The sequence below is a fragment of the Bombyx mandarina genome, chromosome 13 (assembly GCF_030267445.1).
Source record: "Bombyx mandarina strain Sakado chromosome 13, ASM3026744v2".
In the NCBI taxonomy this organism is placed as follows: domain Eukaryota; kingdom Metazoa; phylum Arthropoda; class Insecta; order Lepidoptera; family Bombycidae; genus Bombyx; species Bombyx mandarina.
The window spans coordinates 12,746,401-12,769,579 of record NC_143220.1 but is presented as its reverse complement, the minus strand read 5'-3'; the positions used below and the strand labels follow the sequence as shown (position 1 = coordinate 12,769,579).

The 23,179-nt window shown below is 36.7% G+C and overlaps 2 protein-coding genes and 1 long non-coding RNA gene across 3 annotated transcripts; 1 reads left to right on the top strand and 2 right to left on the bottom strand.

Moving 5' to 3' along the window:
* Nucleotides 1-707: 707 nt before the first annotated feature.
* LOC114241818 (uncharacterized) lies at nucleotides 708-21,539 on the bottom strand. The gene is made up of 17 exons (XM_028172797.2): nucleotides 21,140-21,539; nucleotides 19,653-19,800; nucleotides 17,647-17,752; nucleotides 14,860-14,918; nucleotides 13,397-13,608; nucleotides 13,218-13,316; nucleotides 12,261-12,365; nucleotides 12,106-12,184; nucleotides 11,558-11,775; nucleotides 10,046-10,280; nucleotides 9,446-9,547; nucleotides 9,244-9,378; nucleotides 4,947-5,246; nucleotides 4,755-4,868; nucleotides 4,036-4,191; nucleotides 2,296-2,480; nucleotides 708-1,093 (listed from the first exon to the last, which is right to left on the bottom strand). Exons 1-17 carry the CDS (start codon nucleotides 21,367-21,369, stop codon nucleotides 949-951), a joined length of 2,628 nt encoding a protein of 875 aa, XP_028028598.2. The 5' UTR covers nucleotides 21,370-21,539; the 3' UTR covers nucleotides 708-948.
* Nucleotides 5,092-7,210, top strand: LOC149501657 (uncharacterized). Its single transcript, XM_089732296.1, has 3 exons — nucleotides 5,092-6,210; nucleotides 6,449-6,556; nucleotides 6,849-7,210. Exons 1-3 carry the CDS (start codon nucleotides 5,818-5,820, stop codon nucleotides 7,200-7,202), a joined length of 855 nt encoding a protein of 284 aa, XP_089588422.1. The 5' UTR covers nucleotides 5,092-5,817; the 3' UTR covers nucleotides 7,203-7,210.
* On the bottom strand, nucleotides 7,212-8,727 carry LOC149501656 (uncharacterized). The gene is made up of 2 exons (XR_016324073.1): nucleotides 8,403-8,727; nucleotides 7,212-8,162 (listed from the first exon to the last, which is right to left on the bottom strand). It is a non-coding gene; the product is annotated as an uncharacterized LOC149501656 (long non-coding RNA).
* Nucleotides 21,540-23,179: the final 1,640 nt, after the last annotated feature.

Here is a 23,179-nt window from a genome sequence, read left to right as displayed (position 1 = left end):
TGACTATTGGTTCGAAAGCCGTCGATTCGATTCTCACTTCGTACCATTTTTTGTCCCAGATATGTTGTGTTGAAATCCGTAATATACGTATTTGTTAAGTCATAAGTAAAAACGTAAATGGTATTTTGGTTGGGGCAAGTGTGTGACTTATCTGCGGAAGAATTTGGATTCCCGCGGCCCTGCGCGCACGTGTGGGTGGACACCGGGGTGGTTTTAGCCGGTAGGAGTCGGGCACGCCCCTCCGCCTTTCCCCAGGCGGAGGTAGTTCATCACGAGGATTTCACCCCGAAAAAAAAAAAAAAACTTCACTCTCGTTATTATTTGCATTCTTATTATTTTCAATTCTATATAACTATCCATCATTTAAAAAAAAAAGAAGCATGATATTAGAATCTACATGCCACGTGGCAATGATCTATAAATCAGTTCTAAATATTTTGTTAAATACTTTTCTACCTTGTATAAATTCGTAAGCTATTGATATTAAATTAGCGGGAACGACCGAAGTCGTGTTGACCTAAAAATAAAAAAAAAACGTGGAACCCTGAATTGCAGCGCTACTTATCGGACACAATGGTAACTAAATCACATCAATATCGTTGCAGCCTTTCAGTAGTCCAGTGACCAAAATACACTATACATAGATAGATTAGATAGGTACAGAATTTTTGGGGTAATCACCAAAGCTTACGTTTAGAGTTTTAAACAAAATAAATAAATAAAAATACTTTTTTTAACACATTTTATTGATTCTAAAATATTAATACGTAAATAGGAAAAATATATTTTTATATAAAATCACGGTATCCAGTAGGAACTTTCCGCCGACACGTTTAAATTTAAATCCCAATTTCGTAGACAAAACAGTAACGCACAATATTTATCAATAGGTTTTTTTTTCGTGTTTAACTAAATGCTTAGCATTTCTGATCTAAAGACCTTATAATATCAAGCGAATATTTTGTGGGTAGTCATAGGTATAGACTTGAGTCTAAGATCGTGCACTACCAGTGGGAAGGGTCGTCGGCACGGAGGCGAGGCGGGTCGCGCTGTGACCGTCGTCACATCAGCTGATGCCCGACGGTATGGCGTTCTATAATTATTAAACTGAATTAATATTAAATAATTTACTGGTGGTAGGACCTCTTGAGTCCGCACGGGTAGGTACCACCGCCCTGCCTATTTCTGCGGTGAAGTAGTGATGCGTTTCGGTTTGAAGGGTAGGGCAACCGTTGTAACTATACTTGAGACCGTAGAACTTATATCTCAAGGTGGATGGCGCATTTACGCTGTAGATGTCTATGGGCTCCGGTAACCACTTAACACCAGGTGGGCCGTGAGCTCGTCCACAAACCTAAGCAATAAAAATTTTTTTAAAAAAATACAAAAACAAATCTCCGATAAATTTATGTCAGAATGTCATCTTCAGTACTTAGTCAATTAAATGAAATAAATATGCACTATTATGTTTAACTCGTTTAAAAATACAACAAAGGTTCCGACTTCAGTCAGTCAGTTAGCTTCAGCTAACACAGTAAATAGACCTTAATTCAAACGAATTCTGTAAGCTTAGTAAGTAGCATGCGCTACTTACTAAGCTTACAAAATTAGTTTAAGCGCTAATTAAGCGCTACAAAATGAATACAATTAATAATAAAAGCAAATTTATTATTAAGTGTACGTTTTCTAGACTGAATCCAGACAGAAGCGGCAATAAATTTTTTTAAGCATAAATGCGTCTCATTTTGTGGTTCAGTAAATACAATAAATTGGAAAACTCACAAAGCGATTATAATTAATATAATCGATTTTTTGAAATTTGGACGGAAAAGCACTTGTCATCTATAAATCTAAATTCATATATACAGAATACTATAAAAAATCATTGTTCATAAAACTATCTAACAAACATATTGAGCACGTTTAATTTTCAGGCTATTCAAAGGCCTATAATGTGATGATTTTTGCTGGTGGTAGGATCTCTTGTGAGTCCGCGCGGGTAAGTACCACTACCCCGCCTATTTCTGCCGTGAAGCAGTAATGGGTTTCGTTTGAAGGGTGGGACAGCCGTTGTAACTATACTTGAGACCTTAGAACTTATATCTCAAGGTGGATGGCGCATTTTCGTCGTAGATGTCTATGGGCTCCAGTAGCCACTTAACACCAGGTGGGCTGTGAGCTCGTCCACTCACCTAAGCAATAATAAAAAATAAAAAAAGCTTAAGATTCGCTCACCACGAGATACGCGGTTCTAGTCTTCTTCGCTTTGAAAACAAGATCCGAACTGTTCGTTACCTGTGCCTGGCGTCACAGTTACAGGCCGCGGCAGTAATTGCCGCCGCGGCCGCCTGTCGCCGCGCATGCCGCTGACACTCGAGCAGCTGCTGGTCGGGCGGCGCGTCCTGCAGACAGGCCGGCGCGCTGCCGCGACGCGACGATCGACACATCGACGCGTACGTTGGGGCGGCTATACGTTCCACCTGCACTCACAATAAAAAAAAAAACAATTGACGGTAGTTCAAAACCTAAAAAAATGCTTATATAGGAAACTGAGCCAACAATTTTAATTTCTACTTTTTAATACGCTTTTAACACGCTTCAGACGTATGTAGGTATGTTAGTATGTACCTATGTATCTAACGGAAATTTTGACCCCCTTTAAAACGTCGGGCCAAAATCATGTTCAAAGATTCCGTTACATATAATATAAGTCTGAAACTAATAAAAGGGTATTAAAAAAACAATTGACGGTAGTTCAAAACCTAAAAAAACGCATAAATAGGAAACTGAGCCAACAATTAATTTCTACTTTTTCTATCCTGTTTATACCGGTCAGGATATTACAGCGACGTTATAAAAGTGTAGTACATATTATAAATCAGTGCTTGATGCGTATGCATTTTTCAAGTTAATCGGACGTTTTGATGTCGGTGAAAATGCTTCGTTCAAGGATTCTGTTACATACACGATACATGCATACAAACAATGCTAATAACATCGTGTCAATAAATTTGAATGTCTTTTAATGGTCAAAGTAAATTCCAAAACGAAACCAACGTAAAAAATATTGTGGTGGAACGAGAAATTGATTGTGCTGACACCACCACCTATTTTATTACCGCCCCATCATTACCATCAGCACTCTGATGGCAACCCCAGTGCGTTTCCAGAGATCATTTTTATCATTTACGTTATGATCATGAACCGATTATGAACTGGTGGACAGTATGTATACCGGCCTTCAAACGGCAAAAAAAATGAAATCACATAATCAAAGATAAAATACTAGAAACGACCGCCTTTTTCTCACTTAGATTTAGTACAGTCAAGTAATTATTAATTTTGAAGTTAGCTTTGTTGGTGGAAATTAACGAGTGATAAATTTTCTGAATCTATAACCATAATAGCAATCGAACCATTCATCTAAAAATAAATCATTAGAGGCACCGATAGCGCAAGTCGTTGTTTAATATTTTTTAGTATTCGCGTTACTGCATAACGTCAGCTGCGAGTGGGTTCGAGCCGGTCTGTGTGCTTAGTGCGAGTTTTTTAACGTTCTCGATAGCGTAAAAGTTAAGCCAATTTTGTATGCAGTTGGAACAGCGCCCTTAGCGGCAAACGAAGGCAATTTTTTTTTTCTACCTATGCTGATAGCCTTGAGAGGCTCTTTTCAGCTTCGCCCTAACGTTTGTAGGTGAGGTAACACTGACCCTAGCAAGAGCAGTGCTTCGCAGAATCTACCACCGGATCGGAAAGGCGACCCACTGAGAAGATCCGGCGAGAAACTCAGTGAACTCTATGAAGACACAGCCCACTGAGTTTCTCGCCTGGGAAACCCATGCGTGGTTAATTCATGGTTAATTCACTACACCGTGAATTAACCCATGTTAATTCACGGTAGTTAGTAGTGTTAATGACCGGCGCGTAGGCAAACGATCCCATTCCATACAAATATGAGCTAACTTTTACGCTATCGAGAACGTTAAAAAAACTCGCACCAAGCACACTGCTCCCGAACCCCAAGCGATGGCGTACCTCAAAGCTGGTTCTCCTGCGGGCCCGCTTGTGTCGCGCGGGCGCGGTGTCGGCGCGCCTCCGCCGCGGGGGGGAGGCGGCGGCCGAGCTCGCGCCGAAAAGCCCGCGTTCCTCCGCCATACGGATCATATACTTTGCGTCCAAACGGGTTATCTCCTGCGGTCATTCTATCATTATCTCATTTCCACTGCTTACGTCACATTATAGAAGTATAACCGTTTCGATCTATGACCATAATGACGAATATTTTCGCGAAAATCAATTTTATTCGGTCTTGTCTTTATTTTAATTGGAATTTCAAAAGTCTAGACGAAAGTTTTAGATCAATTACATAAGTTTTTTTATTTAAATTGAAACTGATTGCAATTTGAAGCATTCAAATCGAAGAGGTACCACGACGCCTATTCCTGCCTATTTTTGGCCGTGAAGCAATAATGCATTCCGATTTGAATAATAGGACAGCCGTTAAACTATATAATTGAGACAATTCACATATATATGCAATAAAAACATGAATATCCGACTTCTTTCTAACGTCTATGACGATTCACGATCCTAAGACCCAAAATTATCAAGGGCGTAAATAAAACTTACACACCAAAAAAGTATATACTTAGTCTCTTCTTTACTTTAAAAACACTACTAACAAATACATTTATTTCACACACAGTATATAATAGTTTAAATGTAGTGAAGCTAATATTGCTTGTATATACTACCTTCCTCTGGATGAGGCCGAGATAACATCCGTCTCGGTCCAGTATGTAGTTAATATCTAAACCATTCCCTAAATTAGGCAACGTCGCGATTTCGAATAAATCGCAATTCGGTACCTGTAATGACAAAAAACATACACATCAATTTTTAGACAAAATCTCCTATTTACATTTAACTTGATTAGTAAATATTACAAAAATATCCGGATTATCCTTGTCGGGATCTCCCGGGACGGCGTCATCGGGCACTGCAGGTATAGGTCGGGCTTTGTTAGTCCCAGGCCTTGATCCGGGACGAGATGAATCCGCTTGTTTTCTCAACACCGTGTCGTCGGTCTGAGATCTCCGTCTTGGCGGCGACGGTCCAGACGTGCGTCGCTTTGGTGAAATTGAATCAAATTCATCATCCGTTTGGTCATCTCTGTCTCCTTCAGAGATTGTGTTGTCTAATGTTGTTAGTGACTCAATGTTTTCTGTTCCGTGCTTTAATGGACTCTGCAATAATAAAAAAATAGTTTTGTAAAGTGGCCAATAAGAATATATAGCGGGGTAAAAGGATATTTACTTTAAGCGACATTCTTACAACTTTACCGGAGAACTATTTGAATATTTAAAATTTGGAACAAATACATATTACGACAAAAAGACTTCTTCAGCTATTTCAATGGAGTAAACTTAATTGAAGTTCAATTAAAAACATCGAACTGTTGATGCTAATGCCAAATAACACGCACCCTAAGGACCATAATATCAATCGTAGTTTAAACTATGGAGTTCGTAATCTACGGAAAAAGTTGATCGATGGCTTAAACCTGTGTCGTAATATCAATTCGAAAATGTGGAGAGATCAACTAAACTTCGATAAGTGCTTTTTTCATGGCAATATGATCAGTTTCGTTCACTATCCATTCATTCTTTTAATCATTTTTAATAATAAGGCAATAATTATACGTGACAGTGACGTTAAAAAAGAATTATTCCAATTTTAAACATAGTAGGTATTACATACTGATCGGGATTTTTAAAATTTTGTTGATAAAATATATTTATTAATATAAGCAACAAAATGAGTGAAAATAAGAAAAGAGTTGCGAATTTTACGACTGCCGAAACGGAACTTTTAACAACGTTAGTAAAAAGATATTCGAATGTGTTAGAAAACAAAACAACAAACGTTGTAAACAATCAATTAAAAGAAGGAACATGGAAAAAGCTCGCAGAAGATTTCAATAGCTCTTCTGGAATGTGCCTAAGAGACGCGAAAACTCTGCGGGCTAAATACGAAAATTTAAAAAAGACCTTAAAACGAAAATATAGTAACCATAAAAGAAGCCTTTATTGCACTGGAGGTGGCCCTGGACCATCGCAGGCTTTAAATCTAACTCAGGAAGAGGAAATAATAATGGAGCTTGCTGGGCCAAGTGTGGAAGGTTTGTCTCCACAATTTGATTGTGATAAGGTACATTTCTACATATTAAAAGTAATAATATTAATACCTACTTCAATATTTTGACTATTCTAAAGGTTCTTTACATTTTGAATCCTTATCTGGTTTTAGGCAAACTTTGCATAAATTATATACTGGGCTAATATAGATTAATCAACTATAATTATGAAAAACTAAATGTAACTAGGCCAAAATACTACAAAGTATTTTCTCAATCAATGTTTATTATATATCACATGCTTTTTTTTAGATACCAGAATGTAAAGAAACAATTATAAAACTTCCAGTGAGTAGTGAAGTAGAAGATAATCCCGGAAAGGAAAATAGTCTACCGACTGATGACTGCAGTGTGAACATGGTTGGTTTAATAGTTATTTGTTATCTATTTAAACTTCTAATTAAAAAAAAACTTAAATAAATTAAATACTAAAAATAAACTACAAATTAAAATTAATGTAGATAATCTGGTGCCAGGCTACATGCAAGTACATTCCCTATTTGTTATTTTGTATACTAATTATTTTCTATGAATTAATATACTAATATCCCACAAATATCTCACTGCTGGCCTTGAGCTTTCCATTCATGAGAATGGACAGTATACCCATAACCTGTCCCAAGTCAAAATTATAACATTTGCTTTATTTTAGATGGACAAATTTAAGTTGCATAGCCAAGACACAGCTCCAGTTTCTATCAGTTATTCAGAATGTACCCCCAATCGATTTATTCTGAAAAAAAAAACAGTCAACACCGTTACGAAGAAATCCAGAGAGTTGAAGAGCACAATGGAAAATTATGGTGACTTGTCACAAAAGAAAAAGGATCTAGCTATTGCTCAACTAAAACACTTGGAAGAAAAAGCAAAACAAGATAAAATAGAATATGAACTTAGATGTGAACAAATAAGGGACAAAGCCCAACAGGAAAAAAAAGAACATGAATTGAGATGCGACTTGTTAATGTTAGAAATATTGTTGAAGAAAAAGGAATTAAATAAATAAAAAATAAACACTATGTAAAAGTTGTTTTATTTGTAAAACTATTACAATAATTAAACTATTTCAGTTTTTATAATGCAAGATCTGTTTATTTAATGTAACATACTAAAATAACTATTTATTAACAATTGTCTTTTTAAATGATTGTTGTTATCACTATTTCCGTTATCAACATTTATTGGGTGGCTAGACAAATCTATTGAATTTTCTATGTCTATGTCTAAACTTGGAATTCTATCTCCGTTATTTATGTATATATTATGCAAAACTGCACAGGCAACAATAATGTCTTGGACTAACTCTAGATTTACTCTCATACCAATTGATAACACAGGAAAGCGTCTTTTCCATATTCCAAAGCACCTTTCTATACAATTTCTAGTGCGAATATGAGACTCATTATAAAGTTTTTCTGCTGATGTCACTGGATTCTGAAGTGGTGTTAATAAATAGTTTTTCAATGCATACCCAGCATCACCAAGAAGAATATTTTGTCCCATTTGTCCTGATTCGAAAACAGCACACAAACGACTGTTACTAAAAATAGTACTGTCATGACTAGCACCAGGCCACCTAGCAACAACATCCAAAAATTTTAGGTTGGATGTACATACTGCTTGGCCATTTAATGAAAAGTATCCCTTCCTATTTCTATAATGCTCTGAATTTTGCCCTCCTGGGGATTGTAAACGAATATGTGTACAGTCTAGAGTACCATATACACAAGGAAATCTAGCAATAGAATAAAAGCCAGTTTGATTTTGTTGCAGTTCAATTGGCGAAAGATGAAGTTTAAGATGGTTAAATCTGTTGGCTGCAATAGCTTTTGTTACTCTTTTCATTGTTTTTCCTGCTTTAGTTTGATGTACTCCACTGAAATGTCCAGCTGTTATTTGCATACTTCCAGTTGCATAGAATCTTAGTGTAAGTAGGAGTTGGTTCATTGGGGACAATGCATTGTTCCTGAAATAATAAAAATCAATATAATGAGTTAGTTATGACAAGCAATTACAAACATGCAATGAAATACAGAAATATACAACAATTATATAGCCTGTGTTTACCTACTGTACTTCTACATGTCCAAAATGTATAAGTACAGTAGGTATAAACAGGTTAAATATTTTTTTTGGTAATTTACGTATTCATTTGGAAAGCAATTTATTAAGTATTCGATTTTGATATAATTAAAATAATATTTACCGTGAAGTAGAATGACGAATTTGGTTTTCAATTTCACATAAAATAGCTTGTGCTGATGTTTTGGAAACACGAAAACGCCGTATGAATTCTATATCGTCCCACTCATACCATTGATTGTTTCTTGTATGAATAACGTACGGTCTACTATAATATATATATAAATAATTTAAATCATCGATATCTGAATCTGAATCACTATTGTAATATTCCATATCACTGGTTAATATCAAAAGCACCCAAATACAAAATCTTTTAACGTTATTTACAATGACATTAAATGACATCTAATCCATGAAGGAAGGTTTAAACGCCCCTCTGGGAAGGTTTAAACTGATAGTTTAAACTGTGTTGGGTCGATGATCTGTCATTGATATTACAAAAGAAACGAAAAGGACAGATTAAACTGTGTTCTCTAGTTTAAACTACGATTGATATTACGGCCCTAAATGACAAAGATAAATGTCGCGTATAAAGCGAAACCAAATAGCCTTTATTTTTTCCTAGCTAAGCTGAACGCATGGTCTAGAGTCTAGAGAAACTATATCAGCGTCACCGGCGACCCACTGAGAAGATCCGGCGAGAAACTCAGTGGCCTGTGTCTATGGGTTAATTTACTTGCCGAGCCCTTCGTCGCAAGCGACGGGTTCGACGAGAACGATGACCGGTTCTTGGGGTAGCAGCCTTTCACCCTTCGATATCGTTTTGAGTTTTTTTTTATTGCCCTTGTAGGCAGACGAGCATACGGCCCACCTGATGGTGAGTGGTTACCGTCGCCCATGGACTTCAGCAATGCTAGGGGCAGAGCCAAGCCGCTGCCTACCGCAATCAATGTAAAACATACGGATTGGCGATGTTTCCTTTTCAGCAACGCGTGTCGTTCCCGAGCCAATCTGTTCGCTTCTGCGACGGCTCTTGTCACTTGCGCTTGATTCTCGGCTTCCAGTGCAGAATGTGTTTCGTACAGTATCAACTGGATCTGAAAATAAAACAGTATCATCATTTGTCCTATAAACGAGGGTTATTGTAGTCTTCGAAATTCATACTTGAGGCTTAGACATTAAGGTCTTCAATGTTTTCTTTTGTTCCTCGAGAATTGATTGCACTCTGGCTTTACCTTTACTGTCAATCTCCGATTCGGTTAAAACCTGAAAGATTGTAATATTGAAATCAATATAATATTCCGATTAAATTTTTAGCTAAACAATAATTATGTAAATAAGAGTGTTTCACTAAAATAAAATAAATTTCCATATTTAAGGCAAATCTGGAATTTATTCAGAACTATGAGTGTAAGTACTAATATAAGTGGGAAATATAATTTAAACTAATTAGAGTTTCAAGATGAAATCTAATGCTTAGCTACGACACATTATCTACACCAATATCCTATTATTATGACCGAAACTGGGCTCAGTGGCGTAATCTGGGAGTTGTGTATGTTTCTCAGTGGACAACCGTGGGCTGATGATGGTGATGATAATGATGATACTATTACCTATTTATTATTTAGGTTCTGTATTAGCTAAAACCAACATAAGGCTTTGGATGGAAACATAGCGTTCGGCGATATCCATTTAAACGGATGAAACATCTTATTTATTGAATTGCCTATGTTTTTGTGATCTAGTATCGACAATTGTCACCTCTAGCATTGCCAAATCTCCTCCACGGCCACACACAAGATCAATGGGATCCGTGACTGCGGAGTAAGAGTTGGGCGGAGTTGCCAAGGCTGCTACCACTCCGTCTAACGCGTTGGTCACAGTCGGAGTGTCGCAATGTACAGGTTCGCTAAGGACGCACACTGGCGCTCCCGAGTGAGGCGCCTCTGAGGCCTCTATGCCGAGCTCACGAAGAGCTAAAACATAGCTTTCGGCTCTGAAAATAAATTAAAAATTTTATTAATAACTAGCTGACCCGGCAGACTTCGTAGTGCATCAATCTTACTTAACACAAACAAAAGGATTCCGTCCGACGCCGCGACGGGGGACACATTAAAGGAAAAACAAAATTGATATTTTTATTTAATTCCGAGCATTTTCATATTTATCTACCATTTAAACCTTCTCTGGACTTCCACAAATAATTCAAGACCAAAATTAACTAAATTGGTTCAGCCGGTCTCGAATTTTAGTGAGACGAACGAACAGCAATTCATTTTTATATATAGAGATAGATTGATAATAAACTAGCTTAACTATTTATTTTATTTTAAATGCCACCATGTTCGTCTTTTTTATGAGACTTTAAAAGAAAAATATTAAACTTTAAGAGGAAAATGAAAAATAAAATCAGCATACGAAACGCTGCGCTGTAGTAATAACTTATCGAGCGTTTGTTTGAGCATGTAGTATTGGCCTTCACTCAAATAAATAACACGCCACATTTCACTATCGCCAAAGTCATTGGGGCGCAGTGTATGCCAAGGAGAAGTATTCGATTTATTTGTAGCAATGCCTGTTTTTGGATATCTTCTCCCGGCATCAATTAATAATGCAATTAAGAATATAACTTATTAATGATCGATCGATATTATATTAGCCTATTTTTAATACGCTTTTATTAGCTTCAGACGTAGGTATGTATGTTAGTATGTAACGGAATCTTTGAATATGGTTTTAACCCCCTTCAAAACGTCGGATTAACTCGAAATTTGATATACTTAAAAAGGACCGATGACAACGCAATATTTAAAAAAAATATGAAAAAATTAAAATTTGACTAAAAATGAAATACATATAAATAAATAAACTAACAAAATACGCTTTTATAGAAAATCCAACTAAAAAATAGAAAATAAATTTTAATAAATTTGAATCAAAAATGGTTTAAGAACAAATGATTTTATTGTAAAAAAGCGTGGTGTGCTTTTCAGTATATTATCAAAATAACCCTTCTACTCATATCTGTTCATAAAATATTTATAACTACTGATACCATGCACCCTACCCTTTTTTTACAATAAAATCATTTTTACTTACACTACTTTTAATTCAAATTTATTAAAATTTATTTTCTATTTCTTAGTTAGATTTTCTATGAAAGCGTATTTTGTTAGTTTTTTTATATTTTTTTTCTTTTCTAAAGGCAAACAATTATTTTAAGATGCCGCCAACAACGTGCGACTTAGAAAAACTACATAATAGCAAACGTACTTATCTCCTGCTCCGAACACAACCAGTCGACCGAGTTCCGGTATAGCTGGTGCAGGAGGAGTCTGGGCCTTCAGCACTGCGGCCAGTTCCTTCAGCTGAGCCGCGAGGTACGCTGAACAACGGGGGGACGACGCGTGGGTCTGTGCCACCACGCCTTGCAGAGAGTTCGCGCGAAGGGCTCGACAAAGCGTGGAAGCTCCCTCGCAAAACTCGCGTTCCTAACAAACAGTAACGTATTCCGGTGAAATACATTAGTAATAACATTGGTAGGATCTCTTGTGAGTCCGCATGGGTAGGTACCACCACCCCGCCTATTTCTGCCCTGTGAAGCAGTAATGCGTTTCGGTTCGAAGGGTGGGGTAGCCGTTGTAACTATACTTGAGACCTTATAACCTATATCTCAAGGTGGGTGGCGCATTTACATTGTAGATGTCTATGGACTCCAGTAACCACTTAACACCAGGTGGGCTGCGAGCTCGTCCAACCATCTAAGCAATAAAAAAAATCGTAGATACATATTTTAAAAATTTCTGACCGAACAAGTTTACCTGAAGAACAATAATTCCTTCTTGTACTAAATCCAATTTCCCAATGCTGATACTGGCCGGAGGTCGTAGCGTTATGAATCTAAAATTTAATGTGTTAAGTCGTTTCATTGTGGCTATTGCCATAATTGTATTTCATTCTATTGATTTAAATTTACCTCGGACAAACTCTATCAAATCTGTATTCGCCGGCGCAAAGCTGTCGTGAGCTGCTGTAAGAGTATCCTAGTTCGTGCAATTTTTTAACCAGCAATGCAATTTTTCTGTAAGTAAATAGTTTAAAAACGTTTTTCTCGTAGATTTACATGTTACCTATGCCGTAGTTTGATTCACTCTCAAATAAAAATTTTCGTTATTATTTACTACGTGCATGTGTTTGTGAAAGTATTTTGCCGTGAAGCAGTAATGCGTTTCGGTTTGAAGGGTGGGGCAGCCGTTGTAACTATACTGAGACCTTAGAACGTATATCTCAAAGTAGGTGGCGCATTTACGCTGTAGATGTATATGGGCTCCAGTAACCTCTTCCCAACAGGTGCGCTGTGAGCTCGTCCACCCACCCATCTCAGCAATAAAAAAAAACAAATTGCATAATAAATTAGTGGAATCTAATTATCAGCCCACATGGTTTAATACAAACAGTTACGAGAATAATTCTGATTTGAAGGGATTATCAATATAGCTTAAACCTCATTTCTAAAGGATCCTGGTCAAAGATTCATCATTTATGTTTCGTTTTCTATCTGTACCTTTAACGAGTGAAACATAAACATGTCAACCCTGCTACGAATATAGAATAAAATGCATTTTTTTGCATAGATGGGTAGACGAGCTCACCCCCTGGTAGTTAAGCGGTAACTGGAGCCCATAGACATCTACAATGCAAATGCGCCACCCACCTTGAGATATAAGTTCTAAGGTCTCAAGTATAGTTACAACGGCTGCCCCAGCCTTCAAACCGAAACGCATTACTGCTTCACGGCAGAAATAGGTAGGGTGGTGGTACCTATCCGTGTGGACTTACAAGAGGTCCTACCACCAGTAAAAAAATTAATTAATTAATTATGACAAAGGAACAACAAATATTCACTTTGCTACTTATTATTATTTATACATACTTGGCTTTAAAAGTGTTAACCCAACCCGTGATTATGTCCTTATTGACACACGCTGATATGCGTTCCTCACGCAAATGTGGCGGCAATAGGTCCGACAACCTGATACAAAAAATGTTAATAATCTCTAATCGTTAGAGGAAAATTGTTTATTACCATTGTTTGTTTATTTTATTACTCACGAGAGAGCCTTATTTTTTATACGAATCCTAGCGATGGCAGCTGCGAAATGTACTCTTTGTTCCCAGACAACGTTCTCCATTTCCTTAAATGGTTGTCCAGCGCATTCCAATAGTTGTGTAGCGCGTTCTTGCTCTGCCCTTGGTCTGGCCTCCCAACGACGTCTCGCTAACTCCATCAGGAATAGCCAAACTATGTGACGGTTGCCGGTGTACTAAAATTACATCATTACGAACAGACAATCCGTTTTACCGAAGTGAATACAAACGTTTTCGCTTAACATCTATACTAAAATATAAATCTACAGTGGTTTTTACGGATATTCCGTTATAACTACTGAACCGTGCATCCGATTGACTTGAAACTTGGTATCCATGTAGAAAATACATATACTTAACGGATAGGCTAATATTTATATGAGTGTTGGACCCCCTAATAATAATGACAATAAATAATAATGTTAATTTTAAATGCCCAGCGAAGCGGGCGAGTACGGCTAGTAGTTCATATTATTATGCAGGAGCCGCTTAAAGCGATACTCTTTATTTATCTACCAGAAGAACCTAGGTAAATAATTAGATAGGTGTGTTGAAAACTTATTAGGTAGGGCGCCTAAACGAAGCGTTTCAACACATAGCCCTTCGTGTCGTCACTAATTTGTAGAATTTTATCGCAGCCAAAATCTATCGAGTCGATTCTTTCGTTTCGCCTGTTTTAATAGCTTATCGTAAATATAAAGCTCATTTTCGTGAGCGTCCTCAGGATTCGGAAAAGAAATCGTTCGAGTCACGACAATGTCGTAATGCGAGTTAAATGGGACGATACTTTTTATTGTAACATCTTGTCGAACCTACCCTAACCGGTAGTTATGAAGTAATGAGGCTTAAATATGCGGGCCTTGAAAACGATTGTAAAAGTTATAACCTTCGAAGTTCAAAACAAGAATGGTAATGAAAATGGGAAATGACATTTGAAAAAGTCTAGTAAGTACGATGATGGTACGACAGCCCCCATGTTAACTGAAGCCCTCGATAATTTAACGATTAATCAAAACGGGACACAATGATAGGGTGTTTCGTATACAAAGTAGGTCTAGGTGAGTTTTCGTGTTAAGGTGACGTGTGTACATGATATTAAAATCAGTCACCAATATTCGGGTCGGTCAAATTCATGCGTTACTACCATCATATACATGCCTCGTATAGATAATTATGCATTTTAGCTTAGTCATGCAATTTTTTTTTATCATTTAGGAATTACTGGTGGGCCCAAGGCCTTCCAGTTTCACCAGGATAGAGGGCTAGTACGAGCTCAGGCAGGACGGGTGGGATTTGCTAACAGCTACCCGAGCGCCTCCAAAGGAAACCTAACAACTCAAGAGCAGCTGCTTTGCGAATGTATCTACTGAATCTTCGCTCATAATGTCTTGATATAAAAGTGACAGATTTATCGAGTGTTAGCTTACCTGTGGGTAGTCAGCCAGGAACTCGATATCGTCCATGGCCTGGTCCAAGACACATTTATCTGTTGGCACAAACAAAGGTTACAATATTTAGGCAGCGGCTTGGCTCTACTCCTGACATTTCTGAAGCCTATGGGCGACGGTAACCACTTACCATCAGCTGGACCGTACGCTCGTCTGCCTACAAAGGCAATAAAAAAATTATCATGGAAAAAAAATATACACAAGAGACGCATCGCGTGACAATAAATTGTATACGAATAGGTAAGCATCGAGTGCGGAATAATAAAAAGTCGAAATACAAAATGTCACAAATTTATCGACATTTTTATTCTGCTCCAAGCAAATATCGTTCGGTTTGTGAGCAAAATTTTTTAATAGTATAAAGTTAGTAAAGTTTCTAAAGTAAAGTTTCTAAAGTAAAGTTTCTAAAGTAAAGTAAAGTTAGTAAAGATAGTAAAGTAAAGTTTCTTGACTATTGAAAAGCCACATGGAATACTTTGTCACACATCACATTTCGGATTTGAATAGGTATATGAACTGACCCATTCCCACCCGTTATTAAATTGTTATCAATGTCTATAGAGACTAGAATGACTTCCCCCATAATGAAGTTTCAACTAAAATTCATTTTTAATACTTATCCCCTTTCTAAACGGAACGGATGACTTTTTTGGCGTAAAAAAAAACGGGACTGTGTTACACGTGCATGCTCATATTAAGCCTTTGGTGATTAAAAGAATAGTAAAATAATTTAAAAAAAATTACATTCTATAAGTTTTATCATAAAGGGAGTTGCACGTGTAGTATATTTCTTTAGAAAAAATGGTTTTATCCTGCCGGTATTAAACTCAGACATAATCAAATCGCTCGTACCTACATCGCTGTACCGTGGAGCAGTAATGCGTTTCGGTTTGAAGGGTGGGGCAGCCGTTGTAACTATACTGAGACCTTAGAACTTATATTTCAAGGTGGGTGCCGCATTTACGTTGTAGATGTCTATCATCATCATCATCATCATCATCATCATCTCAGCCTGTCTACTGTCCACTGCTGAACATAGGTCTCTCCAAGTTATCTCTAGTGCGGCCGGTCCGTTGCCACCTGTATCCAACGTGACCCAGCAATTTTAACCAGGTCGTCGGTCCATCTGATATGTGGCCGTCCCACACGTGTAGATGTCTATGGGTTCCAGTAACCACTTAACATCAGGTGGGCTTTTATTGCTTAGGTGGGCTCGTCCACCCACCTAAGCAATAAAAAAAACAATTTATTTAGTGAGGAAAACTTTTCAACCAAATTCAAAATAGATCCAAACATGTGTAAAATTGCTTAAACACGCGAATATTTATCACGATGGAACCGTAGTAGCATCGTGATAGACTTAAATAACGTTTTCAACAGTTACAAACTAGGTTTATGGTCTTTTCCGAATAGCGTGCGGTAATTTACAGCTCGGCGCTGTTTCGTGACACTTCAGGCGAAAGTATTCCTATTTGATGGCTTGAGTATCGCACGGATTAACAGGTTTTCGGATTTATTTTGTTAACGCTTAAAAACAAGCAATGACCGAGCTAGATAAAGCTACTGTTACGTAATGTTTTGTGAACGGAAACCGCAGACTATAAACTCATCTTGCCGAGAGTCCCTGTAGTTGTTATGAGCTATATATACCATTTCTAGGGCCCGTGGATATCACGTGAATACCAGCACTCACTTGAGATAAAAAGTCAAAGATTTAATAGATGAGTATAATGATTGCTATTCTTAAAACTGGAACGCATGAGTGCTTAGTAGCAGAAATAAGCCTTGCCAGAATTCGTGCATTAGAACTGCTATCGAAAACAATGACAGGTGGCACTGATCACCAGACAATTTAATACCCGGCTTCCCTGGTAGGCCTAATTTATGTGTATTTCAATTTCCTGATGCTCGAATTCCAGTTTATCGTGCAAATGAAGATTGCTGTTATGATTTTTCAGACCAATTACTATAGCTATCTATCAATCTATCTTCTGTATTTCAGTCCACAGGCGTCCATAGCTGTACATGGGCCTTTCCCAAGTCTCGCCACAACGATCGGCAGTGTGACCATCTCTAAGATCCTGCCTTACTTTAGTTGAAAACCTGCCAAATCCTGCCAACGTCTGTAGTAATAAATGCCTAATTAATGTCAACTTTATTAACCGTTGTTATAAACCGAGAAAAGTAAAAATACAGGAATTTCATATTTTCACATACGCTCTTTCATATTTTCGCTTCATCACCACCACCAATAATGATAAGTATCGCCCAAGAAATGTCACTAACAAGATATTATCACCTTAAAATCTAAATCAAATCTATCTATAAGTATGTCTCTATGACTGATTTAATTAAAATATAAACCGTAAGCTCGTGTTTATGAATACTTGTTTCAAGATTATCGACTTTCAAAGCAAAGTTTTAAAGTTGTTAATTGAATGTGATACGAATATAGCACGAGAAGTATGTGGAAATCCCCTACATGCCCACGAAGTATCTTCAGGGTTCTCATTTTTTACATTTTATTGTGTTGCCGTAAGGAAATTTATTATCTTTATCCCAATCCCCAATACTGCCAAAAACTGCCAAAGAAGCTAAAGTAAGAGTCCAATCTAGCCAAAATGGCAGGATCCTGCCACATATGGTCACACTGACGATCGGTCCTGCGCTGCTTACATCCAGCGGATCCCCTCAAATCTCAGGAGGTCGTCGGTCCAACTCGTGGAAGGTCTATTGCGTATTTATGCACATGAAAACAAAACTTACATCGGAAAACGTCATAAATAACGGAATAAACGAAACGCATTTCTTGTTCGTCCTCGAAATCGACTTGCTGTGGTGGCTTGCAGAGAAGACGAGCCGCTTTTAACACCTAACAAGAAAAAAAACATTTAGCATCTACCGTTCAATAAAATTTTATATTTCTCTTCGAATATCTATTCCTACTAATATTATAAAGAGGAAAGATTTGTTTGTTTGTTTGTATTGAATAGGCTCCGAAACTACTGAACCGATTTGAAAAATTATTCCACTGTTTGGAAGCTACACTATTCCCGAGTGACATAGGCTATAATCTTTTTTGAAAAAAATTAGGGATCTTTACTAAAACTCCAACAATGTAACCCAAGGTGTAAAAAAATTACATAAAATATTCTTTACATCGCGTGCCCTGCGAAAACTATTGACCATTATTTTATTGATGATAGAATAAAATAATGTACTACGACTTTGTAGAACACATTATTAATTACAAAAAGTGTCGAGACAGCATATGTCTAACTATTGTAGTTATGCCGCAATAAGTGTTCTTTTATTTTAAAAAAATTAAAACAACTACAAATATCGTTGAAATTTTTGTTAAAGACCCGAGTGGAGCCGGAGCGGGCCGCTAGTATATTATAACTTATTAAAATTATTAAGCGCGTAGAGAATAGAAAAAAAAAGTAGAAGTTCTTCCAAGTTTAAAATTACTAATCCGAATGTGTTAAATGGTACTTAGTGATTTTCGCATAGATTGCACTGGGTCTTTTTACATTTAAATAATTTTTATAGTTATGATACTTTTAATCTAATGATTTTTTATCATGATGTTCGAATGAACGAATAAACTAGGCAGAGAAAAAGCGCAAAAAATAGGTAAATAGACAAAAGCAAATAGCATATAGGCAATTTGAGGCCTGGTTAAGTCAGATAAACCAAAACAGTTAAACACATCTTTTTTTTAATTGTGTCATTGTCACAAAAAACATACGTGTTTATTTTGATATGTACTAGCGCCTGCTAGTACATACCTAGTACTAGGAATACTAGTGTTAGTAAAATTGTTTCATAGGTTTTCGAGAATCGTCTTCACTACCTAATCACTAGGAAATGTTAATATTAAACGCAAAATTGTTGTGATTTTGTGATAATGTAGAGAAGTTAATTACTTATATCGATATTTTCAAATAATAGTAATTTATCTACTCAATGTAGTTCAAGTGAATACGGACAAAGACAATGTAATTTCCGAATATTGCCTGTTGTGTTTGATTCGATTCAATTTACTTTAACCTTCTATCGCTCCGGTTAACACGTTGATGGCTTTCAGTTTCATTTCGGATTAATCATGACTTTTGATTGCTTTTATAGCGTAGGTACCAGTTACACAATAATACAGCAGATATATTAAAATATGTTCAAATTTCAAACGTTCTAACAAATCTTTTTAGAAGAGAAATCCTTTATAATCATTAGCGTACAAATTGGTATCTTAGGAAATAAGATCTAGATTTATTAGGTCGCAAATTTAATAGACGTCGGAATAATTAGTTAATAAGTTGTTAATGTAGTTCGAAGAGGCATACATACCCGTTTCATAAGTTTAATTCCCGGAAAGACTATTATCTTAAAATGCAACTCTATTATCGTTATCTTTGTTAAAGATATCTATGAAGTAATCATATAATTATGAATGAAAAAGTGTGTTTTTTGATTTGTCCTTCATTAATGCAGTAAAGGGTATTCGTTCGTTTGGTTGATTTCCTGGATAGGGTTAGTGTATGACCTTTATTTTGTCACCGAACGGACAAAGGCTTTTAAGTAAAAAAAATACACATTGTCAATGTTTTAATACTAATAATACCCGCAATACTAGAAAAATATTAGCAATTATATTAGTTAGTTGTTAGTTAGTTATTAGTAGCACATATAAAGTATTAACTTTGTACTTTGGTTTTTGTCAGAATGCTATCAATATACATAATATACAAGCGTAACTTAAAATAAATAACCTGTCCGATGTCCCAAACTGGGCCGGTAGTTTTAACGGAAACCGGTGGTGGTGCATGAGGATTCTTCGCAGGCACCACGAAGCTCCACGGTGCCCATTCCTCCGGTGGTTCTTCTACCGGTTTTTGTTGTTGTTCAGAGTCATCATTACTGTGTATTTAAAAAACAAGGAATATAATATCTTATTATTATACTTATAATATTCACTTTCTGAAGACTTGTTCGAAATTAATTCAAAAACAATAAAAGCCATGCTGGACAGATTTCAAGACATCGGATAAAATAAATTAACTGTTATCCTTTAAACTCCGATAGGTATTCATATTTGCGTAGGTACCTACATGCCATAAGATGAGCTTGTAGCTGATACAATTTACAAATACAGTGGATAGGAAAAAATCTTCGGCACTTTCGCATGTAAATAAATGTCTTCACTACTCGGAGAGCCTCTATCCCCAGTAAGTCCAGAATATCAGAGGCGTCAAGGTTAATCGAATTATTATTATTAAAATTGAAATTGATTTCAACATACACATATGTTTAACACATTAACGGGCTTTATAGTTTCAGTATCTCTAAGCATCAGTAATAAATATAAAAATAAATGGGTATGGAAATGAATTTATTATGTAATTATGACCAATGATGAATGAAGTTACTAGTAGTAGTTACATTTAATGCGACTTACGTCAAAGAGTTGAAAGTGGTCCTATCTTCGAGAATCATAGGCCTCATGTTATTGATTTGGTTTTTAGAGGCATGACTACGGTGCATTCGAACTGATAATAAGAATAATTTTATGAAACGAGTATTTTTATGTATTTATTTTTTCATATAGTTACTGAAAATTTTAAAACGATTTTTTTGGTTTTCCTTTGACACGTACAGTCTCATCCGTTGACTTCAAACGCGAGTGATTATTGTTTTGATTCTTTACTTAACATTCAATCATAATGTACACTATGGTCGAAAAAAAAAGGTTCAATAAAAATCATAAGCGCACTTGAATTAGGCCTTAATGTATAATCTTTTTTTTTAATAAGCTTTTATTCGCTTCAGACGTAGGTAGGTATGTATGCTTGTAACGGAATCTTTGAACATGATTTTGACCCCCTTCAAAACGTCGAAATTTGGTATACCGTACTTATTAAGGACCACTAAGGCCCGATGACAATTCAATATTAAAAAAAAATTGAGAAAATTGAAATTCAACTAAAAAATAAAAAATAAATAATAGTTTAAAAAACTAATATAATACGCTTTTATAGAAAATCCAACTAAAAATAGAAAATAAATTTTAATAAATTTGAATTAAAAATAGTGTAAGAAAAAAGATTTTATTGTAAAAAAAGCGTGGGGTGCATGGTATCAGTAGCTATAAATATTTTATGAACAGATATGAGTAGAAGGGTTATTTGGATAATATCCTGAAAAGCACCTTATTATTATTTATTATATTTAATATTATATCTTAATTATTTTTACTTGCATTTCTAAGTTTTTCTGTAACGCTACAAGACTGAAGTATTGCTGTAGCCTCCATTCCTTATCACTGGGAAGTATGAGCCTCTCCGCCTCACTCGTGTCTCCGTCTTGTCTGGCCGCTTCTTCTTGCAGCAGAAGCTGCGCCAATAGTTTTGGATAAACTTGAAAAATATTCCCATTCCCGTATTGACTGAGCGCAACCCATAGCGCGTTCGGGTCGTATTTTTCAGGCATTTTTGTAACATTTTATATTGAGAAACTCATTTAATAGATACAGCACAAACATAGTTCCGATATCTTCACGTAGAAAAAAACCTATTGTCGAATTATATTATTATGTTGTATTAAGAGAAAAGGTTTTTATTTATTAGGGAGATGGGTTGTTCTGTTGATTGCCGTTCGCCACTGAATCCACACTGAAACTGAAAGTATACAGCCTCGATCGACCGATCCGTGGTGACTTGTTGCACGGCACACATGTTTTATATAACAATTGTTTATTTTTTTAGACTATATAGGTATAAAATGCTAGATATAAAACCCACTATATAAAAATCAAGTAACAGTTATACACCAATTCAGGCCATAGAATCTTAACGATAAAGATTACTTTGTAAAAACGTGGTTCTTATCTAGATCGAGCTCAGTGACCCAGACTGCGGTATCATGAGATCAGATTCTTCCGGTCAAACTTTGTGATAGATATTTGGTATTCCGGATCGGACTGCAGGTTGATTGATACTTGTTCGACGCTGGTGTGTGCGTTTTGGTATCATTGACATAGGAAGCCAGTATAATGTAGACTGTAGAGCTGGTAGGACAGAAGGCTGGCGTTATCCAGACTACTAGCCGACTAAGAGGAACAACGCTCGTGTCGATAACAACTGCCACGGGAAGATCACTACATCTTAATTTGCATGATGTAATAAAAACCAAACCCGCAAAATTATAATTAGCGTAATCACTGGTGGTAGGACCTCTTGTGAGTCCGCACGGGTAGGTACCACCACCTCGCCTATTTCCGCCGTGAAGCAGTAATGCGTTTCGGTTCGAAGGGTGGGGTAGCCGTTGTAACTATACTGAGACCTTAGAACTTATATCTCGAGGTGGGTGGCGCATTTACGTTGTAGATGTCTATGGGCTCCAGTAACCACTTAACACCAGGTGGGCTGTGAGCTCGTCCATCCATCTAAGCAATAAATAAAAAAAATTAGGTAGTTTACATGCTATCTGAACCTCTAGTCTTTTAGTTTTGCCTCATTATGAGAAGTTGTAAAATATATATTTAATAAATATTTACATACTTTTAGTTATTTGAAAAATATTTCAAAATGCTTGCTCTCATCTCGTGTTTGTAAACGAGAATGCACCCGGGCCAGTACCTCTTCCTTTCTTTTTCTTTTATTTCGTAGAGAGTCAGCGTTGGAACGGTACTTCGGTAAGGCGATGCGTCATGAAAATCACCTCATCGCGGCCGCCGCTCACAATTCCCCGACTCCCGCTCACGCAGGGCCTAGTCACCGTCGATGCCCTAGAGATGTTTTTACGGATCCTTCTGATCCACTAATATTGTCTTAAGACGCCTGCAGCTTACTGGTGGTAGGACCTCTTGTGAGTCCGCACGGGTAGGTACCACCACCCCGCCTATTTCTGCCGTGAAGCAGTAATTCGTTTCGGTTTGCAGGGTGGGGCAGCCGTTGTACTAAGATCTTAGAACTCATATCTCGAGGTGGGTGGCGCATTTACGTTGTAGATGTCTATGGGCTCCAGTAACCACTTAAAACCAGGTGGATTGTGAGCTCGTCCACCGATCTAAGCTATAAATAAATAAAATTTGAAAAGCAATAAAAAAAAAAGCTCCTAGTATTAGGAGCAGGCACAGGGACCATTGTAACGTAAATAGGGCGTACGAGTCCTTAAAAGTAGATTTCTTTAATTTAGTGCTCTATAATGAAAATCAACTGACAATCAAACGCATATAACGCTTAGTGACAATGTCAAATTAGATTACAAATCACCATGTTCCACTGTTCGTAATAATAAA

Excerpts from the sequence above, each read along its gene's own strand:
- LOC149501657 (XM_089732296.1), top strand. The coding sequence starts at position 5,818 with ATGAGTGAAAATAAGAAAAGAGTTGCGAATTTTACGACTGCCGAAACG. Across the intron at positions 6,211-6,448 it reads CACAATTTGATTGTGATAAG|ATACCAGAATGTAAAGAAAC; the intron begins GTACATTTCTAC and ends GCTTTTTTTTAG. Across the intron at positions 6,557-6,848 it reads ATGACTGCAGTGTGAACATG|ATGGACAAATTTAAGTTGCA; the intron begins GTTGGTTTAATA and ends GCTTTATTTTAG.
- LOC114241818 (XM_028172797.2), bottom strand. The coding sequence starts at position 21,369 with ATGCCTGAAAAATACGACCCGAACGCGCTATGGGTTGCGCTCAGTCAA. Across the intron at positions 13,609-14,859 it reads TCCTGGCTGACTACCCACAG|TACACCGGCAACCGTCACAT; the intron begins GTAAGCTAACAC and ends ATGTAATTTTAG. Across the intron at positions 1,094-2,295 it reads AACTGTGACGCCAGGCACAG|AACGCCATACCGTCGGGCAT; the intron begins GTAACGAACAGT and ends TAATAATTATAG.